At 51.0% G+C, this 14,859-nt stretch overlaps 1 protein-coding gene across 1 annotated transcript in view; it reads left to right on the forward strand.

The window, feature by feature from the left end:
• SLC9A2 (solute carrier family 9 member A2) overlaps positions 1–14,499 on the forward strand; it is a 125,085-nt gene extending 110,586 nt beyond the window's left edge. The window contains exons 10-12 of the mRNA XM_079791578.1: positions 6,859–6,990; positions 11,165–11,255; positions 13,758–14,499. Of these exons, the coding sequence (XP_079647704.1) occupies positions 6,859–6,990; positions 11,165–11,255; positions 13,758–14,122 (588 nt within the window). The 3' untranslated portion in view covers positions 14,123–14,499. The remainder of the gene's footprint in view (positions 1–6,858; positions 6,991–11,164; positions 11,256–13,757) is intronic.
• The last annotated feature ends 360 nt before the right edge of the window (positions 14,500–14,859 follow it).

Consider the following 14,859-nt stretch of genomic DNA (forward strand, 5'->3'; position numbering starts at 1 on the left):
CCCATGGAATGATGATGGGTCACGGGTTCAATTCCAGTTAAGGGTGCGTACCTGGGTTGCAGGCTCAATCCCTGGCCCAGGTCAAGGTGTGTGCAGGAGGCAACCAATCAATGTGTCTCTCTCACATCAATGTTTTTCTCTCTCTCTCTCTCTCTCTCTCTCTCTCTCTTTCTCTCTCTCTCTCTCTCTCTCTCTCTCTCTCTCTCTCTTCTCTCTCTCTCTCTCTCTCTCTCTCTCTCTCTCTCCCCCTCCCTTCCACTCTCTCTAAAAATCATGGAAAAAATATCCTCGAGTGAGGATTAACAAAAAAATAAAATAAAATTAGATTAATTAATTAAAGAAATATACACATATATGTGTTTGTGTGTATAAAATAATTGTGAAGATAATAATTGATTGCCTTCTTTTTATTTGTTAATGAACTACCTTTATGGCTTATAAGACTTTTAAAATGTATTTAACCTTCCTTAAATGCACTATTGGATAGTTATTCATAAAGTGCTATAGTTTCTTCTTTTCATGTGTCATCTGAGTTGCTTTTTAAACTGCATTTCCATTGTGAACACCTCATTCTCATAATTTGCTAATAATATAGCTAACACTTAGTGAATGCATACAATTGGCCAAGCCCCATTTCAGCACACTGTATGCATTAACTCATTTAATCTACAATTAACGGTGTTACTATTGTCTCCATTTTACAGATAAAAAAATTGAGGCACAGGGAGGTGAAGTGGTCCAAGGGCACACACTCCTTGTTAGGAGTCCTCTTCACTCCTGCTGGGTCATCTCTGGAGCTTCCTAGCTGTTCTCCCCAAGACTGCCCCCAATCCACCCTACATTACTCCTCATTCCTCCACCTCTCCCTAAAGCACCTTTTTAAAAAAATTCTTAAATCTTTATTTGCTGAGATTATTACAGATGTCCCTCTTTTTCCCCCATTTCCCTCCTCCACCCAATTCCCGCCCCACCCCAGGCCTTTGCCACATATGGTCTGTGTACATCAGTAATGCATATCTATATAATAAAAGCCTAATATGCTAAGTGTCCCATCATCCAGTCAGCTCTTCAACCAACCAAAGTGTAATATGCTAATAATATGCTAAGGCTGCTCAAAACGCTCACACTTGACGTGCACTGACCACCAAGGGGCAGACAGTCCGACTGGTAGGTTAGCTTGCTGCTGGGGTTCGGCCATAGGGACTGAATGAGACAGGCCGGACACGCCCTAGAGCCCTCCTACGGTCCCTCCCCGGCTGGACAACCTCCCATATCCCTCCCCGGCCCCGATCATGCACCGGTGGGGTCCCTCGGCCTGGCCTGTGCCCTCTTGCAGTCTGTGAGCCCTCAGGGGATGTCCAACTACCACGGAGGTGGGAGAGGCTCCCGCCACCGCCACTGCACTTGCCAGCCATGAGCCCGGCTTCTGGTTGAGTGGCACTCCCCCTGTGGGAGCGCCCTGACCACCAGGGGGCAGCTCCTGAATTGAGCCTCTGCCCCCTGGTGGTCAGTGTGCATCATAGTGACTGGTCGTTCTGCCATTCAGTCGACTTGCATATTACACTTTTATTATATAGGATTATTGATAGATATGTATTTATTGCCTTTTTATTCATATTTTTTATCTTTTTGTTTTTCTTCCTCTTTTTAAAGAATACCCTTCAACATTTCATGTAATACTGGTTTGGTGGTGGTGGTGAACTCCTTTAGCTTTTTCTTCTCTGTGAAGCTCTTTATCTGACCCTCAATTCTTTTTTTTATTTATAAAAATAGAGATATATAGTTTCAATATTCTTACATAATATAGATACCTAGTCATATACTTAGTCTTCATGTTAAATATAAAGGAACAAAAAAATAAACAAGTCAGCAACACTGCTGGAAAATCCCTCCTACCATGAACCCTTATCAAAAATGCACACTGAGAGGATGAAATGATCTTAACTTAAATCACCATGCTCTGAAGGTTAACTGCATCCAAATGTGAATGTGTAAAGAAGCAATAAAAACAAAGTGACATGGAATCGTACAGTGAGCTAGGCAAGTCAAATGGCTCCACTGAACATTTCGGCAAAGTGTCATCTTTGTGTAACAAAGATCAGGGGCTTGACCTCAAACTACAGGGTAATTTCAAAGCAATACCAGGAGAGCGTGGCCAGAAGACTTGGTAGTCACGAGATTTCAGAACATGAGTTCCCCAGGATCCACCAATGAGGAACACCTCCTCTTTACTCTGAAAGCCTGTCCCAGAGCCCAACTCAAACCAGGTTACTAAAAATGACTAAGGATCAGCACCTGTCTTGAGAATTCACAAACTGTAGCGATAGTACATGCGTGCATTTAATACCTGGACAACGCTTGCTGCATTTTTAGAACAGAAAGTTTTGAATGTTAACCTCAAGAGAAAGTATGATGTTGTGGCTAAAATACCCAGGTCAGGACTGGCCTGACATGTCTTCCTATAAACGGTGAGATCTAAGTCCATGAGATAGGAGACACAGCTTCCTTAGTCTTCTCTCACGGGTGCACTGCTGCAGGGGCCTGTCCTTGTCACAAGTCTCCCCCGGTCCTCTTCCGGCGGAGCAATGGAAAAAGCCGGTGGGGTGATCCAAGAACTCACCACACCCAAATCCCACACACAGGCATAGTTGAGCCCCAACAGTCTCAGCTAGGACATAGCTCCATGCCAGCAGTGCAGGATGGGACAGCCTATGACGGCCACCAGACACCCAATCTCTGAGTGCAATGGCAAGGATGGCCATCACCACTTCCCAGAAGGCATCAGACAGACTTCCATGGTGGACCAATTACGAGGGTCTGTGGCTGCGGGGCTCCGGACTCTGGACATGAGGTGGGACTTGTAGGTTTTGCTCAAGCCTGTCATCCAGAACTTGAGCAGTTTGACGTTGTCCTCCTTGGACACTCCGAGGGTACTCAGGAGCTTCTGCGTGTCCTCCTTGGACCGACTGTCCACCTTGGTGAATTGAAAAGGGACCTTCACTTGCTGTTTCATGTGCTGAAGGGACTTAAAGAGACAGCTTTTGGGGCCACCAGCTCTCACAGTCTGAGAGCGAGGAACCTGTGGGGCATTTGGTCAGCTCCCGCCCTTCCACACCCTCTGGCAAGACAGAAAGAAGCTTTTTGCTCTTCAGCCTCAGAGTTGTCCCAGCTTCTGATTCCTCTTCTAAATTCGTGAGCTTCTCCATATGGACCAAGGTGTCCTGGCGGGAAGGGGTGGGGGGGGGGGGGTGGGGGGCGGCGGGAAATATCCCCCAGAGGAGCTTCTCTGTCAGCAGCTGCCGCACGCCTTCAGGAGCTTCAGAACAGAGCTGTCATGTGCTCTCACCAAGAGAAAGCTGAACCTCAAGCCCCTCAAGCCTCTTGCTCTTGAGCGCCTTGCCCTGGAGTTCATCGATGCTCCCGTGGATCTTCCCCAGCAGGAGGGCCAGGAGTTGATGAGGTAGATGAGTCCATCATGATGGTGGTGATGCTGTACCAGCGCTGGAAGCCCCAGGCCAGGCTGTCTTTGATGAAGAAGTTGTGGCTGAACACAAACCCATGTTGCTCGTCCCCAAAAAAGATAGGGCCTTCACGGCCAGGGCAGACCACACACATGTCCGACTTCTTGGGTCACCGGGCTGCTGGACTCTGTGCTGGCCCCTTCCGCTGGGCTGTGCGTGCAGATCCCACTGCTCATCTGGATGCCACCCTCCTCCTCCTTGGCCTGCTCCCCCTGACCAGGGCTGTCCCCAGCCCCCTTTGGAAGAGGGTGTGTAGAAGCTCTGTGCAAAAGAGAGTGCGGGGGCCATGGAGCTCACAGAAGTGGCAGAGGGCTATGCTGGCGTTCATGGTGCCCTGGAGACAGCACAGGCCTGTGTTGGGAGGAGGGAAGGCCATCAGCTGCCTGTGTGCTCACACCACAGAGCCGTCAGCAACGCTGGAGCCTGGGACTGGGCAGGTATCACCAGGGGCTTCCCATCCAGCAGAGGTGGCCACCCAACAGGCAGCACCAGCCGAGCACCTATCCTGTGCCAGCACTGCCCTTGGTGCAAGGAGAACAAAAAGAGTTACATGAGGAGTTAGAGCCAACAAGAGGGAAAAGATACTTCCATGATCACGTAGACAGCCCTTCAGTCAGAGTGCTGAGTGGGCCTTGAGGCCACAGCACAGAGTGAGCAGCTGCCTCCTCTGTGTGATGCCCACACAAGGGTCCTGGCCGAGCCACAACCAGAGAGGGATGTGGTCTCAGACAAGGGCTCCTCAACAAGCCCTGAAGGAACAGAGGGCAGGGAGCCAGGGGCTGAGGCAGCACGTCTGGGGGCTGAGTGTTGGCAGAACTGAGGGAACAAGGGCAGAAAACCAAGAGGAACAAGATGTTAGGAACCTTTCAGCATGGCAAGACCTGAACTTCTCTGGCAGAGATCAGAGAGCCTTTGCTGGATTCTAATGAGAAATATGATAAACGTGAACCTTGCAAAGTTTCCAAGGAGAGATGGTGATAGCAGAGGGAGCACAGGCTAGAGTTGAGGGGGCGTATCTGACCCTCAATTCTAAATGATAGCTTTGCTGGGTAATCTTGGTTGTAGGTCTCTGCTAATTTATTACTTTGAATATTTCTTTCACTCCCTTCTGACCTGCATAGTTTCTGTGAGAAATCAGCTGACAGTTGTATGGGCACTCCCTTAGAGGTAACTAACTGCTTTTCTCTTGCTGCTTTTAAGATTCTCTTTGTCTTTTTCTCTTGGAATTTTAATTATGTTGTGTCTTGGTGTGGTCCTCTTTGTATTCTTCTTGTTTGGGACTCTCTTTGCTTCCTGGACTTGTAAGTCTATTTCTTTCACCAGGTAGGGGAGGTTTTCTGTCATTATTTCTTCAAATAGGTTTTCAATATCTTGCTTGCTCTCTCTCTCTTCTGGAACCCCATAATTTGACTGTTGGTATGCTTGAAGAGTGTCCCATAGGCTCCTTACACTATCTTCATATTTTTGGATTCCTTTTTCTTTTTGCTGTTCTGATTGGGTGTTTTTGCTTCCTCATATTTCAAACTGTTGACTTGATTATCAGAATCCTCTACTGTTGAATCCCTGTAAATTATTCTTTATTTCAGTTATGTATGCTTAATTTCTGACTGATCCATTGGCATTCTCACTAAGATCCTTGAAAATCTCACTAAGTCCCTTGAAGTGTCATGAAGATCTTTGAGTAACCTTATAGCCGTGGTTTTGAACTCTGTATCCATTAATTTTCTTTCTTTTGTGATGTGTTTCTTTGTCTCTGCATTTGGCTGCTTCCCTGTGTTTGTTTCTATGTATAAAGTAGAGCTGCTATGTCTCTTTGAGTTGGTAGAATGGCCTTGTGTGGTAGGTGTCCTATAGGGCCAGTGGCTCAGGCTCCCAGTCACCTGAGCTGGGCACTCTAAGTGCACCCCTTTGTGGGCTGTAAGCACAACCTTGTTGTAGTTGAGCCTTGATTGCTATTTGCCTCATTGGGAGGACTTGACCTCCAGGCCAACTGGCTGTGAGGACCAGCTGTGACTACAGTGGGAGAGCTGCTGTACAGGAGACCCCCTATGGAGCAGGGACTTGCTTCAGTGGGGCTTTGGAGCTCACCAAGTCTGCCCCTTGAGTGTGTTGCTTGTGGATGTATAGAGTTGTAATCTGGTATGGTCTGATGCTGACCACTGGGTACACTGGCTCTTGGGTCTCCAGGGAGGTGCAAAGTCAGCCACTGCTGGGGCCACCCAGTAGGATCTACAGAGAGATCTGCAGATTCCTCCTCTTTGTATCGGGCTTGGAAGTGCCCAGCATTCAAAAATGAAACAAAACAATTGTGCTTCCAGGCTAAACTGTTTTTTCAGAACCTGGGATCTCTATTTCCAGGTTTCACTTTTTCCATCCTTATTTCCAAGCCTCCCTCCCAGCACCCACCCAAACCCTCACGTAGTACAGGTTCTGTCTTCCTTCCTAGCCTGGGGGGGGGGGGGGTCTCTTCCCTGTCTCCACTGCTGCTTCCTATCAGCTCCATTGATCCATATTCTTCCATTTTTAAAGTTCCCCAACACCTTACATATTATACCCAACCTTATTTTTAAATGAGCGTGGGCTGTACCACATACGTTTAGTACTTAATTTCATGATTGTATTATTTTGTTAGCCTTCAATGGCACATTTCCCAAGGCAGGAATTGAGCCCCTATTCTATATTACTTCTGCACATTTCCACTAGGCCTAATACAGCCTGGATGCAGGAATATTCCCAAGAAGTATACATTAATTCTATCAGAAAATGAGCCTAATTACCATTACAGTTTGTTTTAGGAACAGATTTCTATATAGCTTATAAACTAAAATGTCTGCCATGGACAGCCCACCTTGAGACATTTCACAGCTTCAAAGACAAGGTCATGAGTATTGCAGGCGGTAGCAACAGCTTGCTCAGCCTGCAGCTGCTGGAAAGAACTGTGCCTCCATTGATTAATCAGAGGACATGGCCCCACCAAGTGCTCAAAGTGGTTTGTTTTTATGCCAGTAATTGCTATTCCACGGAGGATGGATAAAGCGGACTTGTATTTTTTCTTTCCCCAGCTGATAATGATGAGTAAATACATACAAGGTCCTTCAAGGTAGACAAAGGCACTTAATAAATTCAATCTTTTTCTTGGCTTTATTAGAAGACAAATTACTTCAAAATGTGAGAGAATGTTACCTTTAATACTTTTTTCTCTCTGCACATTTGTTGTTAAGTACCTTGCTGAGATGATGTGCCAACGAAACGTAGTAAAGTTTTGGAATTTCTGGGACAGTGATCAGTTTTTTGTTGTTGTTGTTTTTGTAAAGTGTCACTTGTGTTTTTATTCCAGACTTTGTCATACAACAGACACAACCTGACGGCTGACACGAGTGAAAGACAAGCCAAGGAGATTCTGATCCGCCGAAGGCACAGTTTGCGAGAGAGCATTCGCAAAGACAGCAGCTTGAGTCGGGAGCGCAGGGTAAGGGCGTCGGGGCTCTGGAAGCTCTGCTGAGGGTTGATTCGCAGGAATTCTGGGAGAGAGAGAATTTAAAAGTCTTTTAGAGGTTTCGTGAGAACCTGTTGTGTTCCGCACACGGTTCTAGGCACTGGGGTTACATTGGTAAACAAAATGGAAAGATTCCTATGCTTGTAGAATTCATATTCTCCTCAGGGGGAATGTGGTCACCAACAGACAGAATAAGCAAATCCTATATAATAAAAGGCTAATATGCAAATAGACTGAACGGCAGAACAATCAAACAACTGGTCGCTATGACGTGCACTAGTCACCAGGAGTGCACATGGAACATGGTAGGCATCGGCAGCAGGCGGCAAAACGCGGAACATGGCAGGCACCAGCTGTGGCGGTATGGTGGAGGAGGTGAGTGGGGGCGCCAGACCAAGGTGGGGCACCTGTCGCTGTCATCAGGGAGAGCTTCTGGTGGTTACTGAAAGTTCTTTGCTCCCACGCGCCACAGTCCCACCCAGTGCTCGCACCCGCTGCCGGCGCCCGGTGCCAGTCCCGATCGCTCAGTGCCATCAGCAGGTGCAAGCAGCAGCTGCCAGCCCCAATTGCCCCTGAGGGCTTATCCACCTCCCCCTGCTCCTGAGGGGTGATCAGGGCAGCAGCTGCCACTCCACCCTCTGACAGTGCCAGCCCCACTTGCACCTGCTGCAGGCGCTGGCCCCAATCGCTCTGCGGGGCCAGCACCATCAGTGCATGGGCGCAGCAGCAGCGGCAGGAGTGGGACTGCCAGCAGACAGGGAACCAGGGGCCGTGGCGGAGGAGCAGGGCAGGGTCATGGAGGATGGGCCAAGACCCGCCCCTGTGCTCACTGCAGCCTCAAGGCCCACAGTTCCTTTCAAGGTGCACAAATTCATGTTATAAAGAGGTTATGTTATGTTATCTTATGTTATGTTATGTTATGTTATGTTATGTTATGTTATGTTATGTTATGTTATGTTATGTTATAAAGAAGTCAAGTGCTATGGAAAAATTAAAAATGGCCAAAGAATGAAGTTGGGAGGGTCACACATGTTACAATTTTAAACAGCATGGTGGCCAGGCTTCATTTGGGAGGTAATATTTGAGCTTCCAGGGAGAGACTGTAGGGGAAGGTGGCAGCCCGCATGCTGACTGAGAAGGCCAGTGGCTGGGAGTAAGTTCACAGCACAGTTGGCTCAACATTTTAATGGGTCCAGTGCATTGTCAATAGATTGGAAAAGTCATTTTATCATGATTGCTTAATTTAACACAGCAGGCATGCATCTTATTTTATATATATACTAAAGGCCCGGTGCATGAAATTCGTGCACTGGGCAGGGGGGGGGCGTCCCTCAGCCCAGCGTGCACCCTTTCCAATCTAGGACCCCTTGGAGGATGTCCAACTGACAGTTTAGGCCCGTAGTCTCACAATCCGGGACTACTAGCTCCCAACCACTCGCCTGACTGCCAGCCAGATCACTCCCTAACCACTCCCCTGCCAACCTGATCAACACCTAACTGCTCCCCTGCCAGCCTATCACCCCCAATTGCCCTCCCCTGCCAGCCTGGTCACCTCTAACTGCCCTCTCCTGCTGGCCTGATCGCCCACAACAGCCCTCCCCTGCAAGGCCTGGTCACCCCTAACTGCCCTTCCCTGCTGGCCTGATCACCCACAACTACCCTCCCCTGATGGCCATCTTGTGGTGGCCATCTTTGACCACATGGGAATGGCCATCTTGTGCAAGGGTGTGAGGGTCAATTTGCATATTACCCCTTTATTATATAGGACTAGAGGCCCGGTGAATGAAAATTCATGCACTGGAGGGAGGGATCCCACAGCCCAGCTTGCCACCTCTCACAGTCCAGGAGCCCTCAGGGGTGGGAAGTGATCCGGTGATCAGGTGAAGGCGATGCCCCATCACACCTCTGCTGCTGCCACTGCTGGCAGCGCAAGCCTCAGCCAGCCTTGGTTACCTGAGCTTCGCACAGCCCTGGGTGGCTAGGCAGCCACCATCCAAGGCTTGCCTGCACCTCAGGCCAGCTGAGGGGACTGGGGGACTTTGGAGGCAGGTGCACAGAGCAGCTGGGCCCACCTAGGGGTGGGCCCGGCCTTGCCACATGCCTGCTGCCCCAGCAGGGCTGAGGGGACTGAGTACTGCCATCTTTGAGGGCAGGGCAGTCAATTAGCATATTCCCTCCTTATTGGCTATGGGCGCCAACATCTTTGCAACAGCATGAGGATCAATTAGCACAGTGGTCGGCAAACTCATTAGTCAACAGAGCCAAATATCAACAGTACAATGATTAAAATTTCTTTTGAGAGCCAAATTTTTTAAAATTAAACTTCTTCTAATGCCACTTCTTCAAAATAGACTCACCCAGGCTGTGGTATTTTGTGGAAGAGCCACACTCAAGGGGCCAGAAAGCCGCATGTGGCTCACGAGCCGCAGTTTGCTGATCACAGAATTAGCACATTTCCTCTTTATTAGATAGGACTAGAGGCCCAGTGCACAAATTTGTGCATGGGTGGCATCTGGCCGGCCTGGTCCCAGGCAGGGTGGATCAGGGCTGGGCCTGTCGGGAGGATGGTGGGAGGTTGGCCGGCCAGCCCACCCAGATCGGGGCCCAATCAGGGCCCTGGATCAGGGCCAGGCCAGCTGGGGGAAGGGGCCATGGGCGATTGGCTGGTGGGCCCCACCCCTGATTGGGGTTGGGAGGCTGATTGGGTGTGGGGCCAGCCATGGGGAGAGGCTGTGGGCAGTGGGCCGGCTGGCCCTGCCCCCGAATGGTGTGAGTGCGGGTGCCGATCAGGGGCCAGCAGCCAGGGGGAGGGGCCATGAGTGGTTGGCTGGCCAGCCCTGCCCCTGATCAGGGTGGGGGGCTGATCTGGGGTGGGGCTGGGAGGGGTGAGTGGCTGCAAGAGATTAGCCGGCCAGCTCACCCCCTATTGAGGTGGGGTGGTAATTAGGGGTGGTGCTGGCCAGGGGGAGGAGCTGTGGGCTGACCAGGGTGGTGGGGGCCCATCGGGGGCATGACTGGCCAATGGGAGGGGCTGCAGGAGGTTGGCCACTCAGCCCCACCCCCTATTGGGGTAGGGGGTGCAATTAGGGGTGGGCTGGCCAGGGGGAGGGGCTGCAGGCCTATCAGGGCAGGCTGATTGGGGGTGCGGCTGACCAGGGGGGAAGAGAGGGAGCATGTGGCCAGCAGGCCCTGCTCTTGATCAGGGTGGAAGAGTCCAATCAGGGGCAGGCTGGCAGGGGGAAGGGTCTACGAGGTTGTCCACCAGCCCCACCCCCTGATCGAGCCAGTTCACTGGCCACAGTGGGCGTCATAGCAACTGGTTGTTAGGTTGTTATGGCCGTTATGGTAGCTCCCTTTTTATATATAGAGATATATGTTATTGATTTCCAAACAGAAGGGAGAGAGAGAGAAATCAATGATGAGAGAGGATCATTGATCAGCTGCCTCCTGCACAACCCACACTGGGGATCGAGCCCACAACCCGGGCATGTGCCCTGACCAGGAATCAAACTGTGACCTCCTGGTTCATAGATCAATGCTCAACCACTGAGCCATGACAGCCAGGTCTTATTTTTTTATAATATTCTGTATTTGGTTATCAGAGATAAAAATTTTATGTTTGAACAAAATTATCTTTATCTTTGTGTTCAATGTGGCAGTATTGATTAAAAATTAAAGACAATGGCAATGAAAATGTCAGCAAAATAGCTATAGTAATGCTTTTTGTTCTATAATTTTCAAGGCATTCAAGTAAATAAAACTAAAATATGCTACAATTTTTAAGCTATCTTCTCCTGCATACCTATCAGTCCTGAGGCTTTTTCGCTAATATTGTCATAAATAGGTGGTTTGGTCTCTTTTCCTTAAGAAAACACAGTGATTTTCACATCTTGTTCCAAATGGTCCCACCCCACTTTATTTCCTTTTTTTTTATTTCTTCCTGGCTTCTTCTATATTTTAGAAGAGTTTTAGTGATTTTAAATTAAATAATTTTTGCTAGGAATTTTCTTCCCCATTCCTAAGCCCCTCACAAAGTGATTTTGGCATTGAGAACAAACATGTTACACTTTAATAAAGATTGTCATAAGATTTTAAACTTCTAATGAATGCCATCTGCAGAGTCTGAGGTTTTTTGTTTCTTGTACAGGCTTCCACGTCAGCCTCCCGGTACCTGTCCTTACCCAAAAACACAAAGCTGCCAGAGAAGCTGCAGAAGAAGAGGAATGTTCCTAATGCAGGTAATGTTCCTAATGCAGCACAGCTGGAGCAGAGGAAGATGTTTCTATTCTGCTTCATTACATACAATGAGCTCAATAGTTTGCAAATCTAAAGTAACAACACAGTGGCCTTTATTAGCATTGCAGCCTTTTTTAATGGAGTTATGTGCACATTCCAGAATTCAATCAGTTACTTTTCATAATGATTCTATTTGATATAGCAAAAGCAAATACTATTGCCATGTGGTTAGTGAACAGGTAAACAGAAAAGCTGTAAATGTGCAAAGATATGTTTAATTTTTAAGTTAATCCTACCTAATAAAAGAGTAATATGCAAATTAACCATCATTCCACTACACCCACAAGCCACGCCCACCAGCCAATCATGAATGAGCATGCAAATTAACCCCAACCAAAATGGCTGCAGCCACTGAGAGCAGGAGGGAGGCTTGGGTTTCCCTGGCGATGGAGGAAGCCGAGCTTTCCACACACCCTGGCTGGCCCAGGCCTCCGCTTAAGGCTACAAAGTTTCAATTATAGAAGATACATAAATCCCAACAGAAATGGCTGCCGCCTCGGAGCGAGCAGGAGGCTTGGCTCTGCTCCAGGCTACAAAGTTTCAATTGTAGAAGATAAATAAATTCCAGATACCAGGGCCTCCACTTGCGTCGCTGGGGGGCGTGGCCAGCCTGCAAACCACCACAGACCCCTTGCCCAGGCCGCCCCACGCCCCAAGGGAACCCCCACCCTGATCTGGAACACCCTTCAGGGCAAACCAGCCAGCCCCCACCCATGCACCAGGCCTCTATCCTATCTAATAAAATAGTAATATGCAGATTGACCATCACTCCAACACACAAGATGGCTGCCCCCATGTGGTCAAAGATCCTGCCCCCATGTGGACACAAGATGGCCACCACAAGATGGCCAGCAGGGGAGGGCAGTTGGGAGGGTCCAGGCCTGCAAGGGAGGGCAGTTGTGGGCAATCAGGCCAGCAGCAGAGGGCAGTTGGGAGGGACCAGGCCTGAAAGGGAGGGCAGTTGGGGGTGATCAAGCCTGCAGGGGTGGACAGTTAGGGGGGGACCCAGGCTTGCAGGGGAGAGCAGTTGGGGGGACCAGGCCTGCAGGGGAGGGAAGTTAGGGGTGACCAGGATGGCAGGGGAGGGCAGTTAGGGGAAAACAGGCTGGCAGGGGAGTAGTTAGGCATCAACCAGGCTGGAAGAGGAGTAGTTAGGAGTGATCAGGCTGGCAGGCAGAAGCAGTTAGGGGCTATCAGGAAGGCAGGCAGGCGAGCAGTTGGGAGCCAGCAGTCCTGGATTGTGAGAGGGATGTCCGACTGCCCGTTTGGAGTTGGGCAGTCAGACATCCCTCAAGGGGTCCCAGATTGGAGAGGGTGTAGGCTGGGCTGAGGGACACCCCTCCCTGTGCATGAATTTTGTGCACCAGGCCTCTAGTTGTAACATATTTTCATAAAGCAACCATATATTTTATTTCTGTAATTATTTAAACTTTGACATAAAGCCCGATATCTCTTTATTTTATATCTTTATGTAGATTCCGAGCCATTTTCTGTGAAACCCCAGAAGAAATATGTTAGGATATCATGTTGTTCTTAAAATGTAGCTGTAACCACAATATTCCACCTTTTTTCCTTGTTTATTTATTTAACCAAGAAGAGGAAAGTCTAAGGATGGCCTGTGTGTGGAGGCTGAGGTGGGAAATGAGAGGGAAGGCGGGGCAGGGAACGCTGGGCGTGCAGGACAGTGGCCACGTGACCACCGATGTCCAGCAGAAACGCTGTTTCCAAGACTCTCAGCTCCCAGTGTCCCAACTCCTCCTCCCCACAGGAGTCCAGGACCCCGGCAGTGGAGGACCCAGGAGTCCAGGACCCCAGTTTTGACAGAGCTGGTTCTAATCTTAACTCCTCCCTCTGTTCGGAAAGTGGGCCCCACGAAAGTGAGAGCCAGCGGCCCAGGCTGTCCCCCAGACTGGTCCGAAGGGCCTCGGAGGCTGGAGGTCGCAAGGCTGGCTGGGGAGTGAGGAGCCCTAGCAGGAAAGGCCTCCCTCTGTTTTGACCCTTTTGTAAAAATATGAAGAGAATAAACAAGGCTGTACATGAGATCAGGTCAAGGCAAGATCTTTCTGATAGCAGCTAACTCTCGGTGTCTCCCTGCACGGGGCGGAGCCCCCTGGGGCAGGTCCCGGGCAGGTGGTGCACAGCCCCGGCCGCTCTCAGTGCCAACAGGCTCCACCACACTGACACCGAGCCTCAGTCCCTCATCGGAGATGGGTGAAGGCGAGGTTCATAGGTGGTGTAGCTCGAGCTGAGGTCAGTGCCAGAGCCCCTCACCATCTGCGGAATGCCCAGGGCGGCCCGAGGGCTGGGGGTCAGGCAGGTGCCCCGCTTTCAGGGGTAGCCGGAGGGGAGCCTGCCTCGCACTGCGGCCCGACCGCAGACCCCTCAGCGCTGCCGTCCGAACCCTCCTCTGAAGCGCGTTCCCTCTGACCTTCTGCTCCGTGCAGGTGGCAACAGCAGTGACTCGGAGGCAGATGCCGGGACCACTGTCCTCAACTTGAAGCCCCGCGCGAGGCGCTTCTTGCCGGAGCAGTTCTCACAGAAAGCGCCCCAGGCCTGCAGGATGGAGTGGAAGAACGAGGTGGACATCGATGCGGCCGGGCAGCCCTGCACCCCGGCGCCCCACCGCAGGGAGGGGGCCACGCAGACCCCGGGCGCTCTGCGGCAGCCCCTGCTCCCCCACGGCCAGCTAGGCCTGGGGCGGGAGGGCCCCCTGACTGAGAACCAGCGACCCAGGCCGCCCCCCAGGCTGGTCCGAAGGGCCTCGGAGCCTGGAGGCCGCAAGGCTCGCTGGGGGGCTGAGCGGCCCTAGCAGGAAAGGCCCAGCAGCCGGCATCGCTGTCACTGCTCCCAGCAGCCGCAGGGGCCCGGCCCACCCGCAGACCTCACCCCTCCTGGGGGCGGGCATCACGCCCTTACCAGGACGATTGCTTATCCCAAGAAGAGGAAAGCCAACGAGAAAAAGCCCAGGACATGTCTTTTATGAGTTGCGAGCAGTTGTAGTCTTTGCAGAGTTGAGTAAAAACATGTGTGCCTTCATTGAACTTGAATGACTGAATTTGACATTTTTAGCTCACCCTTGTTGGTGAAAATTTTAATATATGCATTGCCTCAAATTTTATTTATGAAAAAATGTTATTCTGTGGTCAGTTTTTAAGTGAATGGCCCTAAAAGTACTCTGAAGATCTTCCCGAAGCTCAGCGGCGGCTCCTGGTGGCCGGCGCTCCTGGTGGCCGGCGCTCCTGGTGGCCGGGGCTCCTGGTGGCCGGGGGGCTCCTGGTGGCCGGGGCTCCTGGTGGCCGGTGCTCCTGGTGGCCAGGGCTCCTGGTGGCCGGCGCTCCTGGTGGCCGGGGGCTCCTGGTGGCCGGGGGGCTCCTGGTGGCCGGGGGGCTCCTGGTGGCCGGGGCTCCTGGTGGCCAGGGCTCCTGGTGGCCGGCGCTCCTGGTGGCCGGGGCTCCTGGTGGCCGGGGCTCCTGGTGGCCGGGGGCTCCTGGTGGCCGGGGGGCTCCTGGTGGCCGGGGGCTCCTGGTGGCCGGGGGGCTCCTGGTG

Source organism: Cnephaeus nilssonii, assembly GCF_951640355.1.
Source record: "Cnephaeus nilssonii genome assembly, chromosome: 15".
NCBI lineage: Eukaryota > Metazoa > Chordata > Mammalia > Chiroptera > Vespertilionidae > Cnephaeus > Cnephaeus nilssonii.